Below are 17,225 nucleotides of genomic sequence, written 5' to 3'. Positions count from 1 at the left end.
ATCAAAAGCTAGTTTAAGTGACAAACCTTGGGTTAGTCGGCAGCTGATCTGCATGGGAGTATCCCACTCGCCATTCTCACAAGTGAGAAACTTGTAGTCTGTTTTCAGAGCGTAGCCCTCATCGCAGAAGTACTCTATGACAGTCTTATGGGTGAGGCGGTGGCAGCCAGGTGGGTGACACCGGTAGCCACCATTCTCCGGTTCAGTGGGGGGCGAACACACTGGGGAAACAGCGGATACTAATTTTCACAATCGTCACCCACTGTACAGTACAATGTCTGTACACTGTACAAATCTAACTGGAGTCCAGTCTGGTTAAAATTTCTTATGCTCAAAGACAATTGCACCCTGTTAGTGTTGCGATAACACCATGAATAAATATTTTTAATTTTATGCACTTTGTGTATCCCCAGCAGCGGTTGAGCACCCACTTCTTTTGTAGTCGACGCTAAGGTGATGATTGTTGAGTCGACTTCGATTAATTGATGATGTATTTGCTATTTTCTATTCAGTCGGGGAGTGAGGCAACTGGAAGGAGGAAGAGCTTGCCGTTTTTCTGCGGGATAAAGGGTTGGGCAAAGCACTAGTTATTGAACAACCACCACTTGTCTTCGTTTTGTCATCAAACTAGACGCAAAGGTTGTATATTGTCTGTCTTCACAATATTACAAGACTGCATTTAGTGAATTCGCTGACGTAAGGATTTAGGCTGTTTGTCAGATTGCGTTACCGGGTGCTTTTCAGATGGTCTTTCGTAGTAATTGTGCTTTTGTTATATTTAAGGCTAGACCAGCATATTTTGCAAGTGATCATGCTACAGTTCTCCTTTTTAGTAAAATATTTCTACACACTTGAGGCACCACTGCTAGTTTGCTGCGGCGACCGACCACTTGTTGATTTCAGTGAGGCATTTGTGTTGTTAATGCCAAAACACGAACATCCTTGCACAGTGGTTAAGTCAACGCGTCAACTAGGCAATTCAACCTCTAGTGTACAGGGAGTAGATAAATATTATGTAATATACAATAAATACAAACATACAGTCAGTGTTTGAACTAAATGAAAAAACTAAAAGACCCACTTTGACAAGAGAGTAGTTGAGTAATGCTGCCAACAAATTAATGGTGTATTTAAAAGACAATACCAGTGGTCTTAATTTATAGGTCAGGTTATGACAAATATGTAGCCTGCTCTGTACAAAATGTGACAACTATCTATTGAGGTCAACATACTTTGAACCGCTGCCCTTTGGAGACCAAGTTTAGGGCTTCAGCTTTATTGTGAGTCGTTATCATTATCACATTATAGGATTTATTACACATGGGTGGTGGCAGATGCGATCTCTATAAAACAGTTTGACATACATAGAACTGGACAGTGGTGCAAAAAAGGATGGCGACCAAAGCACCACTGTAAGTTCAAAACCTCACGGACAGAATTTCCATGAAACCCAGGCTGTCTTGACACCTCACCATTGCTTCTGACGCAGCGTGGGGGTTGATTGGACCAGGATCCAGAAATGTCACAAGTGATGCTGATAGGCCCATCTGCAGTGTATCCAGGCTCACAGCCATAGGTCAAAACAGCGCCCATGGGAAAGGAGTCCCTGTTAGCCTCAGTCTGGTTAAGCAGGTCTCCATGCTGCACGGCAGGTGGCTGAGCACAACCTACACGAAAACAAACACATGGTGGGAATAGGAATTAGATGGCTGCTACTAGGCCTAAAAGATGATGTTAAACAACAATTGGTAACGTTTACATTATCGGGAATTGTGATAATCAGCATTTCATTGATGCATCTAGCTAGTACACAACATATTCAGACGTCTGAACCAATATTTTAAAGAAACAGTGTGTTAGGCATATTACAAGAGGAGTAAAAACAATTAGGAAGAAGAGGCCACCTGCAGATTATTTTGTACGCATAAGAACAAGCCATGTTTCGAAAGGTCTTCTGTGCATTTGTGTGTGTGTATATATCTTTATCTATAATATATATACACACACACACACACACACCCACACACACAGATCGCGACACAAATTATATAATACATTATATAATGTAATAATAAGTCCAGTGGGACTCACAATTAGATTTCACACCGATCTGCTCGACTTGATGGATATCGGCAGATTAGCATTTTATGCTGATCAGCTTTAATGTCATGATTCGCCGATCCGATCAATGTCTGCAAAAGACATTTACTCCATGTCGCTGTCATATACAGTATATTTGAATACAAAAGCTAGTTTATTTTTAGCCTTGTCGCGTGTCTTTTGATGTCATTTACGATCACTGGGCTTTGTCAAATCAAACGCGACCGGATACACTTGTTACCACAGCCACGAAAACAACAATGGATCGCGCGTGTATTGTGTTGGTCAAAAAAGAACAAAATGGAGAAAAATGTGTGGTGGTGGTGCTGGTCACCGGTGCTCGGGAGAAGACGTTCGTTCAAGGATTGCTTGAGGTATGTTCACGTACTTTAATAGGATACGGCTCACAAGCAGCCAACAAAACGTTATGTAGCCTAGCAAGCTAGTGCTAGCACTAACGGTTGTACGTAAAAATGCCGGCATTAAGGCCTCTTTATACTCCCGTGCTCGCGTGGCCGACAACGCCCGCATTGCATCACGTGACCAAGGAATTGGCCTGCGCGACACCTCTGCGTAGCTTGACGCGCACACGGCAAATATTGTTGCTGCGCGTCGAACGCCGCGGAGATCATCTCTCGTGATTGGTCCGTTTTAGTCACATGCTGTGATGACGTACTCAGCGTGGCCCTTGGTTCTACATACAATCTACGCCCCCGCCTTCTCGATCGATTTTGCAGCATAATTAAACGTATCATCTCGTCATCTAGGTCCATTTGTTCTCGCAGATACTGTTCCACGGTCGCCATGGTTGTTGCTTTGTTCCTTGTTACTGAAAGGAAAGTAAAAACGGCTACCGGAAATGACCCAAAAAATGCAGAGGAATCTCGACCCTGTGTTGTCCTAGCCAATACCAGCCCTAGTGACACCCCTGACTTGGAGGTGAACTGCAGTACATTTTCAAAACGTGCGTGTGGGTTGTGCTTCAGTATAAAAGCAAACTACGCGTGGGACAGCCGCAGTGACGTCAGCGCGGTCTCCGTCCGCATGAGTATAAAGAAGCCTTTATGTTGAATCATGCTCTAAAGTTTCAGTGTGTGTGTGTGTGAAGTAATTTAATCACAATAAAGTAATTGAATTCCAGTTAGTAGCACCTATTATTCCTGTCATGTTGTAATGTTGGTTTGACCTGACAGAATACATCGCCTGACTATGGAATATTTTTGAAGATACTCAATATACAGTACAAAACTATATACAGTAAATAAACAAGTCATTTAAATAGACACATTTTATTTTTTTTAAACTCGCTGATTGGCCCCAAAAATCCTGATCATGTAAAGCCTACTCACAATGTGAACACTTTAGTCATTAGCTTTTATGTTTTGTGTGTGAATTGGAATTTGAAAACAATACTTTAGTACTAGTACAAACAAGTTTCTCTCCTTCTGACTTTTAAAGGATTTAAGTGTGCTGGAGATCTTTAGACTTTAACTATGAATATGAATGTGTAGCGTACATCATTATACTGAATGTCTTCTAGTCTCTGTGGGTTGCTGCAGATGGGTCAAACAACTTTTCACAGGGAAACTCAGTCAAGTTGGCAGGTGGAACAGATAATTACAGCTCAGGGGAATTGTTCCTTGGATCTAGGCTGCATTTGACACTGCAAAGGGAGAGGCTCTGTATCAAAATGGCAGGTGTGGTGGAGACCGCCCTGCTGTGCGCCATTGTGACCTCAAGTACCTTGAGTGGATTCAAGTGACAAGGAGCGCCATATTATATATATAGTTTCACTTGATTAATAGCGCATTAAACAGTGTTTGTTCCACTGTAGCATGCGCTAATATCTCCTACGCTGTGTGGCAGCTGTGACTCTGTGCCTGCCAATGAAGACAAGCACAAGCACAAAAACACACATTTGGAGCTGCGAATCTGCTGCTTAGTCGAGCAGGTCCGACTTGATATCCAAGCATCTGTGTAAACGGCACGGCAGCAGGATGACTTTACTTTTATTATTACTTATCTTAAACTGCTTGATGTTTGTGACTAAATTAAAGCTAGAGAAAAACTAAGTTGCATTGAGAAAGATCTGACTCTTCTGCGAGGAGAATAGACAAAGCAGATGGCTGAGAAAGAAAATTTAGTACACAAAAATGCGAGATCAGAGGTTTCATATCTTTCGATTTAATAGAAACAACAACAACCATTTGTCTTGGTGGTATGTTTACGACTCAAAGGCACTATTACCAGAACAATTCACCCTACTTCCTGTAATCTCAGAGGAAAAACTAGACTCTAAACTGGCAGTGCAAGATTGTAAGCAAACATTAAATGTAGCGTGATGTTACTGTATTTCCTGAGTCCATCTCGGGACTCATTTTGGTATCTTTGTGTACTAAAAATAAATGGTAAGTGGAACAAAACAAATTAAATTATAATTTGCTTACACATGTACTGTGCATAACAATCATCTTAGACAAACATGCTATAAGCCTCAAACATAACCTGATAGCTTACAAAACATGTTGAGATTCGTGGGTTATAAATGGTTCTCATTCAATCCATTGCCACTATGGCCTCAGTAATATGAGGTTGTAATGCTTAAACGCTCACTGAAGACCACAGAGGGTGCTAATGGGATGAGGAAAGGTGATGAATTGATGACCCCAGGCTGTGAGTCTGCAGGGGACACAAAAGAGCCTCAGGGGGCTGTTTCTTCCAAACAAAACTCAAAAGTAATCAGAACAATCTCTATTCTACATGTAAATGTACCTCTTGTTGAAAAACAACAAAGAAATGCTAATGTGTTTCAGTATTCATTATTTGCTATTAACAGAACTCTAGCCGTTTTAGTTGAGAGCTTCTAAATATAGCACACGGGAAAAATTATTATTATTTTTTTTTAATCAGAAGATGAGTAAACTTTCAGTAGCTTGAGCGTCCTGCATTAAAAGACGACAATGCTAACTCCCCAGGGCTTTACTGTAAGTCAGGCACACAGATCATTTCATCGAGGTTAGTGGGTGCAGTCGAAACAAACCCTGAAGCCAGGAAAATGTGGATCCATTTTAAAACTAGTGGTCCTTAAGAAGCTCAGTCAGCCAAGCTTCCATTTTAATGCCAGGAAAAGCTTGTGCTGTTCATACAGAGGCTCTGGGGAGCAATTCTCATTATAGTACTGGGCAATTTAGCCCAAGAGACCACATCACATAAATTCATAAAAATGTATACACTTCAAGTGAATTGTAACGCTACAGTGCAGATGGCAATTTCCTGCATACAGTGCTCAACCTAAATGACTACACCCATTTGGAAACATAAGAATCTAAAATTCAGCGATGCTAGACTTTAATTTTTTGTGTACTACTCATATTTGCAACCTTGCAAGTTGCAACATTTAGGTTTTCATTTTGGAGTGGCCCATCTTCTGTGTTTAATCTCTGGAAACGTACAAATAATGTAAATACAGTGGACCCCTCTATATTTGTGGGTTGGCACTTGCGGCTTCACCTATTCACAGATTATTTTTTCTGATTTTCCCCCCTAATACTTTTCGAATTCTTTTTGGGGTTGGGAACCAACTCCTCATTTTTGGTGGAAAATGCTTTTTGAAGAATTTCTTTGGGTTAAAATAGACAATTTTTATTTTCTAAATGCAAATAGAACGGCCGCCAATTATCCGCAGGTTTTCACTATTCGTGGTCAGGCCCGGTCCCTATCCCCCGCAAATGGCGGGTGGCCATAAGGGTTGGGCATCGAGAACCGATTGGAACAGGGACTAACATTCTGGTTCTCCTGGAATCGTTAAAATTAAAACATTTCAGTTTCCAGTTTCGATTTTTCCACAGTCCGCCGACCACGAAGAAGAAAGTGGGGAAAACCAATGAAAAAGAACACGCACGAAGACATGCTTGTGTCAACAGCGGTGGTGAACAAGTGTGTCTTAACGTTGTTAAAATAAATGACCAGTTACCTCAGTGCAACACTTGGAATAAGATTATATTGTGCAAAGGACGCTTTCACCATGTGTAGAAGTCTGACGTGCTCCCTCCCGCTCCAAGCCGCAGCCTACAAGTCAAATTGGGTGAGGGAAACAATAAAATACATCTAAACCAACATTGAGGAAGCTAACAAGTTAAACGGTGGGTTGCACATTTGCACTGATGGTTTTTAGCGTTTACTTTAGTCTTCAAACCAACACAAGAGCCGATGAAAGAAAAAAAAGTTTAACACTGAGGTAAAACTTGACCAAAGGTCAAACTAGAAACTTTACATCACAATGAATTGGGACAAAATTCACATAAACGTTGTCTCACAGTACCAGAAACATAACCTTGTGCCTCATCGGTGCGTAGGCAAAGGAATCTACGCTTAATAGTATTTGGTTCCATTTATTACTCTTTTTTTTTGCAGTCCAGGTTTACTTCCATTTTCAAAATTCACCGTTGTCTGTGAAGTTACTTTTCGTGCCAAAATGCTTTGTTCTGCTGCGTACCTTTCAAAATAAAAGGCTACCAGCTTAAAACAGAAAGTCAAGTTAAAACTTTCATATATAAACCATTTGATGTGATTCAACTGTCACAAATAACTATTTTAACAATGCTATATTTAACTTTTAGCTGAAAGGATATTAAGTCAATTGGGTTAGTTCCGCACACATTGCCTTTTAGTTCATAGGTTTGAGATTGGTACTGGTTATAAAGAACCCAGAGTCAAATGTTAATTTTAGTCTATGCTACGGGCTGCAAAGAAAATGGATTTGAACATCCTTTATTTAAACCATGCAAACTTTTTTGACCCTGTCCCCTAAAATAATCGGATTCGAGAATCGTTTGGAACCGGAATCAAAATGAGGAACCGGAATTGCTCAAATTCAAACTATGCCAAACCCTAGTGGCCACTGTATAGTGATTCTTTCCCCCATTCGATCACACTGCACTTGTAAAATAAAGAGTCAACAAACGCGTTGCCTTTCTTCAAGGGCTCTAACGATAAAACAAGTAACAGGGTCACGATTTGATAGGAATCACAATTTCTGACCCATTTGATTTTTCTTAATTTTTTTTGGGGGGGGGGGCCTAAAAGGAAGAGATTATGATGGCAAAATCTGGACTATTTATTTAGAACACTTAGTTATACATGCGGCACGGTGGACGACTGGTTAGAGCGTCAGCCTCACAGTTCTGAGGACCCGGGTTCAATCCCCGCCCCCGCCTGTGTGGAGTTTGCATGTTCTCCCCGTGGCTGCGTGGGTTTTCTCCGGGCACTCCAGTTTCCTCCCACATCCCAAAAACATGCATTAATTGGAGATTCTAAATTGCCCGTAGGCATGACTGTGAGTGCGAATGGTTGTTTGTTTCTATGTGCCCTGCGATTGGCTGGCAACCAGTTCAGGGTGTACCCCGCCTCCTGCCCGATGACAGCTGGGATAGGCTCCAGCACGCCCGCGACCCTAGTGAGGAGAAGCGGCTCAGAAAATGGATGGATGGATGGATAGTTGTACATGACTGTACAATTTTCCCCCTAAGAAGTCTCTGAGACTTACGGTCTGTGCTGTAAATCAGAAAAAAAGTAAAAAAGAAAAAAAAAATCTTCTCTTACTGTCTCACTCTGACCAGCACTCTGGTTAACAGAGTGCGCGAAGCATCTCACATCCAGCCACTTCAACAGCATAGCATTACCAATGTTTTTAGCATTGTCCATGGTCACAAATGAACGAGGAACAAGGGGGTTTTACTTGCAAATTTTCCACAGTGTTTTTCCACTGCCACAGCTGCTTCCAGTATTTCTGCCACACAGTTGAGCGGCTGTGTGGCTCTAGTACACGGAATGTCCATCCATCAGCTGTGATTGTGATTGATTCAGTCTTTACTTTCCTTTACTTTGGCCGTGTTTCTTACTGTTGCTCTCCTCGTGTCTTTAGTTGAACTAGGATTAGTAGCCTAGCTAGCCAGTAGCCACAGGTTTGATCACTGGGCGCCGCTTACCGGAAAAAGTAGTCCCGTGACACGCAATTGGAGGAGGCTTAATGAGGAAATATATCCTCAATCTAGGCTTACATTGTATTACATTGAATAATAAAAAAAAAAAAATATATATATATTATTTATATATTATAGCGCGAGAGGAATCCCCAGCATGTTTTAAATTATTTGGCATTGTAAGTCAGTGTGACATTGCGACCAGTGATTTGCCTCATTGTCGCTCACTTGTGCAGCTCAGTGGCCACTGTCTGTAATGACAGGTTGAAAAAACTATGTAAAGAGGCGACACACAGCTTAGTTGAATGTGGCATGTACAACCACGCTGATGAAAGGGCGTGTTGCGATCATGCATTTTTAAGACGACAGTTTCATGAATTTGAGAACCGCGATTTTCAGTTTCGATACAGAATTGTTACCACCCTACTTTCTACCAAGTGAAGAGGTGAGGTTACATGATTCCAGGGAATCAATTCTATTCTTTACCAAAAAAGAAAGCTACTTTAAATTTATTGACTATTAATGTGGCGGCACTGTGAACGACTGGTTAGCAAATCTGCCTCACAGTGCTGAGGACCGGGGTTGAAATTAATCTGGCATCTAGAGTAAACATCCATCCATCCATTTTCTGAGCCGCTTCTCCTCACTAGGGTCGCAGGCGTGCTGGAGCCTATCCCAGCTATCATCGGGCAGGAGGCGGGGCACACCCCGAACTGGTTGCCAGCCAATCGTAGGGCACATATAAACAAACGACCATTTGCACTCACATTCACACCTACGGGCAATTTAGAGTTGTCAATTAACCTACCATACATGTTTTTGGGATGTGGGAGAAAAACCACGCAGGCATGGGGAGAACATGCAAACTCCACACAGGCGGGGCCGGGGATTGAACCCCAGTCCTCAGAACTGTGAGGCAGACACTCTAACCAGTCGGCCACCGTGCCGCCGCTAGAGTAAACAATGGAGAAAAAGAAATCCAATGAGGGGCAGAGAGAGAGAGAGAGAGAGAGAGAGAGAGAGAGATTGGGCTGGAGTGTCTTTATTGATTGGGAGAACAAGGAAGCGACCGCAGAAAAAAGGGGAGATTCATGGGTAGTCAGCAACACTACATACCACACTGTGGGTTGAAATGCTGGAGCAACAACATCCTGGAATTGGTGTAAATATATATTCCAGTCTCTGTCTCTTCCTTCCATGGAAAAGTGACTTTAAAGACAGAGGGGAAAACACTAAGCAATACGAGTCCACTTGATCCTGGTTTGTTCCAATGCGGAAGGGAATCAATACGAGTCCACTTCACCCTGGCTTGTTCCAATGCGGAAGGGAATGAGCCACAGTTCAACACAAAATGTTCTCCCACAAGTCTGATGTCATCTTGATGAACAAGAGAATAGATTGGAGGAGAAATTCAATTTAAAAATGAAAGAAATGCTCAAGAAATGGATGTGACTGACCATTAGTAGTTTCACAGTTCACAAACATTCGTGCATTTGAGTTAGGTTCAATAATAAACAGAATTTAGAATTTCCCTTCGACTGAGTTGTGGTCAGTTGAGGGTTTAGTCGGCGAGGACAGGCTCCAGCCCCTACTGTGAGCCTCAACAGGAAAAGCGATACAGAAAATGGATGATAGCTGTGCTACCAAACAGAAATTGTACTTGTGCACACACCCTTTCATGTAAATGATGACAGTTGATTAGTGAGTTTAATGGCCGGGGTTGGGAACCAACTCGTCATTTTTGGTGGAAAATGCTTTAATGGCCAGTTTGGATGGACACATTATGAGGGACAAAGAACCACCAGACCAAGAACACTCATGAGGACGATTCTTAACCCTAACATCCTGCACCTTAGGGCATCGGAGGAGACGTACAGAGGGGAGGCGTTAAAATCCCCCGATTTATTCTGAAGTGCCTGCCTGGCTGTGAATATCTCCCTTTCCCCATCTGTTACCAATGGCACTAGCCTACGCAGAGCTGGAGGGGGGTTGGATTGGGGAAAACACAGTTGGGGGGAGGAGAAGGGTTTAAAACGGTCTTTCCCCCGCAAGGCAAATTAAAATTGTAATTATCCTCTATTACAAGCTGTGAGTGCTCTAAAGCAGATCAGATATTGATGACTTCTGTGACCAGCTGTTTCGACGCTCTATTGAACAATAGGCCATAAATGTGTGTGTTGTGAATCAGGGGAATTTGTGTGTGGGTTGGATTAAGATTAAAACCTCAGGGATGATGATGCTCTCTTTGGCCTTGTAAATATGTATTTTTTTGTTCCTTTGATGGGTTCTCTCTCCAAAGCTGCGGTTGTTTTCGATGAAATATCTGTCATGTTTTGGATGAGGTTATTTTTGTTCATTTCTAGATTTGCCAGTTTATCCTACTAATCCAATGGATTGTTAGCCAAGATGTTGGAATTAGAGTTCTGCACAGTACACAAAGAATATGGTCCCCGGATTAAATAAGAAAAACAGATTTATTTTTATCGTAAATAAAGCTTCTTAGAGTTCAGTAGTCTTTGGTTTTAAAAATTACAATACGATACATGTAGAATAGGATAAATCATGTCTGACTGAACCACTAAGAGGAAGATCAGAACCCACCTCTTCTACAAGAAATATGGTTGATCTGTACTAGGTTACAATGGAGGAAAAGGGGGGTGGCATCATGACAATCATGGGGGAGTTGGCACTTTTATACAACCTTCATAACAAGTGTAGGTTGAAGTAGTCCCACAGCACATGTAATAACTCATTCTGTGTTGTGTATTAACCAAACAATCATAAGCAGAAATGTTTAATAATGTCACTTATACCTATGATCACCACATAAAAAGGTCAGAAACAGTTAAACAGCTGTGGTTTACCAAAGAACCAATGTTCTCCTTGTAGGTGATGCAAGTGCACACACAATACGTCCACCCAGGGAGAAGGAAGTCTCTAAACAGGAAAAAAATCATCCCCCACTCCCCAGTCATCCGCCCTGTAGTGTTGCAATACATTTAAGCCAGCCACGTGTGCTGTTATTACATCCCATTGTTCCAGCCTACAGAGGGATGGGCGCAGCGTTCCTCACAAAAGAACAACAGACACTTTTTGCATTTGAAGGGCTGGATATGCATGCGAGGCCAAATGGTTTCTGGGCAAGGGGAGGAGGGCACTATTGTGTGACCGCACTCTGCGCATGCACACACTGACCTGAAGAACAGATGGGATAAAGGGGAACAGTGAGTCCCCCTACGCTTTTCTATCATCCTCACCACTGAGGACAGCTGGGAGGCAGACATTCCTTCCTCTCAGTTTACAGGGGGAAAACAAAAGAGTGTAGGGGACCCCTCTCCTTTGCACATGTGCATGTGTTGAGGCACACCACACGCCCTCCCAGACTGTCAGTGCAACTGTGACAACTGTGAGCTGATCACATTTCAGAAGGCAGACTCTGCCAGCCGGCAAAGGGTTGAGGACATTTGCTGAAGGTGAAAGCGCGATTATCGGAGTCTGGCACCTTGACCAAATGACATCTACAAATTGTAAACCTTCCCAAAAAAAAAAAAATATATATATAAATATATATTTTTAAATGTGTCCAATGTGGTGACCAAAACCAGCAGTGCGCCTCATTCAGTGTTATTAAAGGGATGAGTCATTATTAAGATGTTAATTTCCTTTATATTTATGGAGTAATAAACAGCACATAAATATGCTTCTCTAAAGAGGGAGAGACCACTTACAACAAAATGACTGCACCCCTCTCTGCATCATCCCTCTGTTAAGGCATAGCTGTTGGGTTTGCAGTGGCAATGCTGAATGATTGTTAGCCGGTGAAAGAGCAACTGCTGACAAGAGGCTAAACAAATAGCAAGCAACAAGTGTTTCTGCCAAATGAAGGCCACACCATATACTGAGTAGAGTAGTATACACTTTCTATTTAGTACTCACGACACCAGCTGCGCAACAATTGACATAGTTGCCACTTTGACGATTGACTTAACATTCTCGTTTATAACTAGTATTTCCATTTGCCATCAGTACTGTAGCCTAAAAACACTTCAGACAATAACCCTCCTATTCACTGTGTCTCCAAGACAAGTGCAGACTTCTAAAACGAAAGCCAATCAACGCTTTTTTGTTTTAATAAATCAAGCAATGACAACACTGAATAATGAACAAAATATTTGGAGAACATTATTGCCAATGAAACATTTCTGTTGCACAGAATCTCACATTATGAGCTTTGTGGGACCCATGATCATATGTAATTAAACCCTGCGCAGGACTTATCCAAGGCTTTTTAAAGTGCTCTTTAAATAAAGGTGAGTTGACTTTTTGTATTGTTACAAGTTGAGAGGAACATTAAGGGCTCGAAAGTATCCGTCCATTATTACATAATATACACATACACACAGATGACATAGTTGGACATGGACGTCCCATACAAGTCTGCTTAGACGTAGATGAACAACAATCGGCGATGGCTGTACAAACATAGATTTGTTTCCTGTGCCTTTGTATAAAATACTTCAATCAGTTTTTACGCTCCTTAAACTAAAATATGTTAATGTAACCTCCACTGCACAGGTACAATACTTACAGTAAATACGAAAGACTGCATGCATAGATCTTATACCGTAGCTGTGGGGCTTAAACTTTGCATATCCAAATATGGTTATTTAATATTTTTTCACAAATAAATTCTAATCGTCAGTTGCCACATTGTCTGTTATTTATTTATATATTATTATTATTATTTTTACAAGTTATTAACCAGTATAAAGTGTTGAAAATAGCTTGAGAGAGATATCTATTTACTCTGTTGAGCAATTCAACTGTTGGATAAGTGTCATATAATTTCACCTCTTCTTGACTCCGCGGGAGCATTACGTTGCCTCAAGATTGAAAGACGTGTGAAAATATTTAGGTTAGATACATCTGAGGAGGGCTGTTTTGTTTAAAAATCGATAGCTGAAATACTTTGTTGCAGAAGGAAGCCTGTCAGATACAAAGGTAAATCTGTGCCTGGATTAATTTCCACCTATTGCACTAGTCTAGTTAGCTCATTGTTCTTTTTCATTACTCATGGCTCTTAGATCTTTGAAACTGAATATGGGAAGTTGACGTAACCACAGTTGTTAGCTTTTGTTAAGTATTAAAGCCTCATCTCTTGTCAGGGCCTCAGCGTGAGTGCTGACTTTGATGGCACAGGTGATGGCGATATGTCCGTAACATTCGAATCAACGACAGCATTTTATTTGATGGTGTACAACAGTGCATGACACCAATATGAGGTATACCTACTTTAACAATGCAGTATTTCGTAACTCAGGCAAGATGCCATTTTTTGATTTCCTGAAAAGTAGTCATTTTGGAGATACGATGATTCCACCCGACAGACACAATATATATTTTTGTCTGCATGTTTGAATATAGTTTATGCCAAGACTGGTACAAAACATATTAAAGAGAAACACGAAGTTTAATTTCTGTATGTGAGTGTGGTGACCTATCCCTGTCCTCTCTGAACCTAAAAAAAACCCCACATTTTTCATTTTTATTTGACACAAAAAGCTCATCAAGAAAGGGTGTGATACACCATACGCGAAGCAAGCCAAGACCAACAAAGACAGACAGAAACAGAAAGGCAAGCATTTGAGCAGTAGACCAAGTTAGACTAACTACATTGCATCCCCTGCTACACCAAGATCGGGGAGTCTTCAGATGCACGCACACAGCCAGGTTAAGTCAACTACAATTTTCTCCTTTCTGAGGTAGTATCAACTCTGACAGAGGCGTCACACCGGGTGTACAACGTTACACCTATAATTATGTGGTTGGGGATGGAATTTTACTGTGTGAAAGTGCGCATAGTTGCGGCAATATCCTGCAACGCTGGTTTCTGATTAAAAGATGAAGTTGTATAAAAGATGGATCTCTGTTTAAATGGCTAGATCTAATCAAGATGAGATGGGTTTTAGCTAGCAATGTTGAACACCGAGACAACACGCCATAAAATAGACTTCAGAATGAGGCATGAGAGCTGACAGCTCGAATACTAAACAGGAAGTAATAGAAACAGGAAATACACAAGATGTATACAGGAAATACATGTGCATAAACGTGTTGATTAAGGCAGCCAGACAAGAACTAGACTCTAGTATTCACAGAGCTGCCAACCTATAGAAATTCACTCCTAGAACAATTTGTCCAAATTTGTCTGAATTTCCATATTTTCAAACTTTTGTCATTACCACAGGACAGTCATTGCAGTATATTTTGTAATAGAATAAAAATAATTCTGCATACTGTTCAATTGCATAACACAATTACTCCGTAATCGTAATTGTTATTAAATTATGGCTTCAATATTTGTCATTTTCATGTTTTTATTGGATCAACCTTGTAATGGTGCAGGCAGTTGCACCCTGAATCAAAGTATGTGAGATTTAGACATGCCATCGTCAAAAAGATCTGTGTCTATGGATTAATTTGCCTTTACCAATTCTGTTTTCAACGTTGGTTTAAAAAAACAAACAACAAACAAGTCTATAAAATCACATTATTCAGATCTCAAAAGCCAATTAAGACTCAGCACTCTATTTTGCAAACAAACAAATAACATTGCTGATAGATTTGAATTGGAATAGTAGAATTGGATTGTTTATGCATGGACAATAGTTTACCGGATAGAGTTCTATTTTGGGAATGTACTTGTATAGATGTCTTCTCTTGCATGCTATTTATGTTATATATTTATATTTCCTATATCCACTATTGCTACTGATATGATGAAAATTTCCCCATTGTGGGACTAATAAAGGTTATCTTATATTATAAATATTTATTATTAAAAATAATATACTTTAAACCTGACCCTGTCCTCAGATGACGTCTCCAGTGATGGATTAATTCATTTCCGGTTCAGGGGGCGTTTTGTGAGGCAGTGAATTATTTTACATTTATATCTCCAAATAAATAGCATGCACAAAGCAGCTTTTTCCTCTCTCTCTTTTTAAACAATAGTGTTTATTTCATCAAACTAATTTATGATATTTTCGTCACAGTGGCTGGACAAAGCGCCATACTAGCCGGTAATGTCGGATGTTGGATCCCCACCCCCAAATCCGGAACAATCAGTGTTATGGCCGTAACAAGTCAGCATTCGGTGATTTCCGTAACAACATACAGACGTTCCGTAACATTTGGCAGCTCTGAATACACCACACATTAGATGATGATGTATTAGAAGATGATAAGTCAACATACCATTGGTAGGAGGGATGTGCAGTCAGAAAAAAACCTGGCCAACCTATCCTCCAAGGCATATTATAAAAGGAGAGTATCATGGATAGTTATTAGGTACTTTTATGTGGTTTCTCCAGTCTTCTTTCATTTGGAATCACATTAAATTTAGTATACACAAAAAACAGCAAATAAGCAGCAACGCTAGAGAAGTTTGCGTAGCAAAGCAGTGAGTTCAAGAGAATCAGCTGCACACCACCTTGTCACATGACAGCAATCAACAGAAATGCAGCAAGATAGCGCATGTACAGGCTAGCCCTTCTGCTCAGCTCATAATCAATCCGTCAGAAGAGTGGTTTGGTCGACGTGCACTGTGCAGTCATCTGACTATGCCATTATGCACTATGGAGGGCTTCAACTTTAAGAGTGGGCACGTTTTAATGATAAAAGCTTCCAACAATGCTGATGCTAGACAAAAACTAATAGGATTAATCAATTCATATTGTTGTAAAGAGCACTGTGGTCGACTAGGGCTTACTGGGGCATTTTTTTGGACACTTAGCAGTTCTAACTACTGTGCTTATTAACACACTGTGCATATTTATCATTGAGTGTATTTTGGGCCATTTTGTGATCAGTTGGAGAATATTCAATCAAGAATGAGACCACCTACAGGCAGCAGGAAAAGTCAGCTGTAGCCTATGCGTCATTATAGTTGCCCAATGCCTTACAGAGTGTAGATGTCTAAAGCATTTGGTGTCAGGGTCTGGTGTCTTGCAAAGCCTGATAACTTGTTTGAACAAGCTGCTAATGTTGACATAAAGGGTGATCCAAGTCCATACCTTTGCTATTTCAGTGGGCCTGTGAAGGACACACTAAATGGGAGGTCTAAATACTAAACACTTAAATGTTTTTTATCCAAAATTCAGAAACATGAAACCCACCAACAAGACTCATATGTTCAAAATCCTCACAAGTAAACAGAAAAAACAATGACAAACGAGAAATGTACTGTCAATGTCAAGCCTGAAAAATAAAAGACCAAATGCAGGCAAGAAGACAAGAGAGAAGCTGGGGGATATATATAGAAGCTCATTAGTCAGGGATGTCTTCTACTCAGCAGGCTGATCCCTTAGATGACACCCATTGGAAATTATTATGACTGCCTTGTGCTTCAACCACACATCGTTCGCCAGAAACAATTTACTAGCTAACACTAACTAATGCCGCATAACCTCCACTGGCTTCCTTAATGTAAAAAAAGATTGCAGACACATTAAAAAGTGATAAATTATGGTCTGAAAATAAAAATGACATCTTATGTTAACAGTCGCAGTGGTAGAACTGCACAGCCAGCAATATCTCTGCCCATCTGGGATCTCCAACCAGTGATTGAGCTATCTGCTCAACTGTTTTCAGTGAATGAAATGCTGTATGTGATGTCTCGCCACACTGTGCTCTCTGCTTCCATGGAGCATTTTGTTGTCCAGCGAGGTGGGTGAATGTTCACTTTAGGGCTTGATTGGGTGGGAAAGCTGTTAAATGGCACAGGGTGAGAACAAAGAATGATGGCTCAAGTGATAAACACACACATACAGTGAGATGGAAAGGCTGAAGGATTGAACAGGACTGCCCCAAATGGGTCCCTGTTCTTACCTGGATAATGGTTGAAATGAAAAAGAAGAGAGACATCTTGGGGGTAAGGGCAGCTCTGTGTTCACTGCAGTGGTAATTGCAGGCTGGTGATCGAGTGGAGCTACAGCTTGCAGTGGTTTGGCCTGTGGCTTCCAACACCCCCCTCAAAGCCCTCTTTGTTCTCACATTTCAGAGCGGGGGCCAGTTGTCGACATAGTGCCTTATTCCTGCATGCCTACAAACTGCCAGGCTAACAGGACTTCAGGGAATAATCCT

The 17,225-nt window shown here is 41.1% G+C and overlaps 1 protein-coding gene across 1 annotated transcript in view; it reads right to left on the bottom strand.

Moving 5' to 3' along the window:
- susd6 (sushi domain containing 6) overlaps positions 1 to 17,225 on the bottom strand; it is a 39,714-nt gene that overhangs the window by 5,805 nt on the left and 16,684 nt on the right. The window contains exons 3-4 of the mRNA XM_061753060.1: positions 1,473 to 1,667; positions 27 to 221 (exon numbers count right to left, since the gene is read on the bottom strand). Of these exons, the coding sequence (XP_061609044.1) occupies positions 27 to 221; positions 1,473 to 1,667 (390 nt within the window). The remainder of the gene's footprint in view (positions 1 to 26; positions 222 to 1,472; positions 1,668 to 17,225) is intronic.

This window comes from Phyllopteryx taeniolatus, chromosome 18 (genome assembly GCF_024500385.1).
Source record: "Phyllopteryx taeniolatus isolate TA_2022b chromosome 18, UOR_Ptae_1.2, whole genome shotgun sequence".
NCBI classification, from domain to species: domain Eukaryota; kingdom Metazoa; phylum Chordata; class Actinopteri; order Syngnathiformes; family Syngnathidae; genus Phyllopteryx; species Phyllopteryx taeniolatus.
Note: the sequence above shows the minus strand (reverse complement) of the source record. Positions and strands in the feature narration are given on the sequence as shown.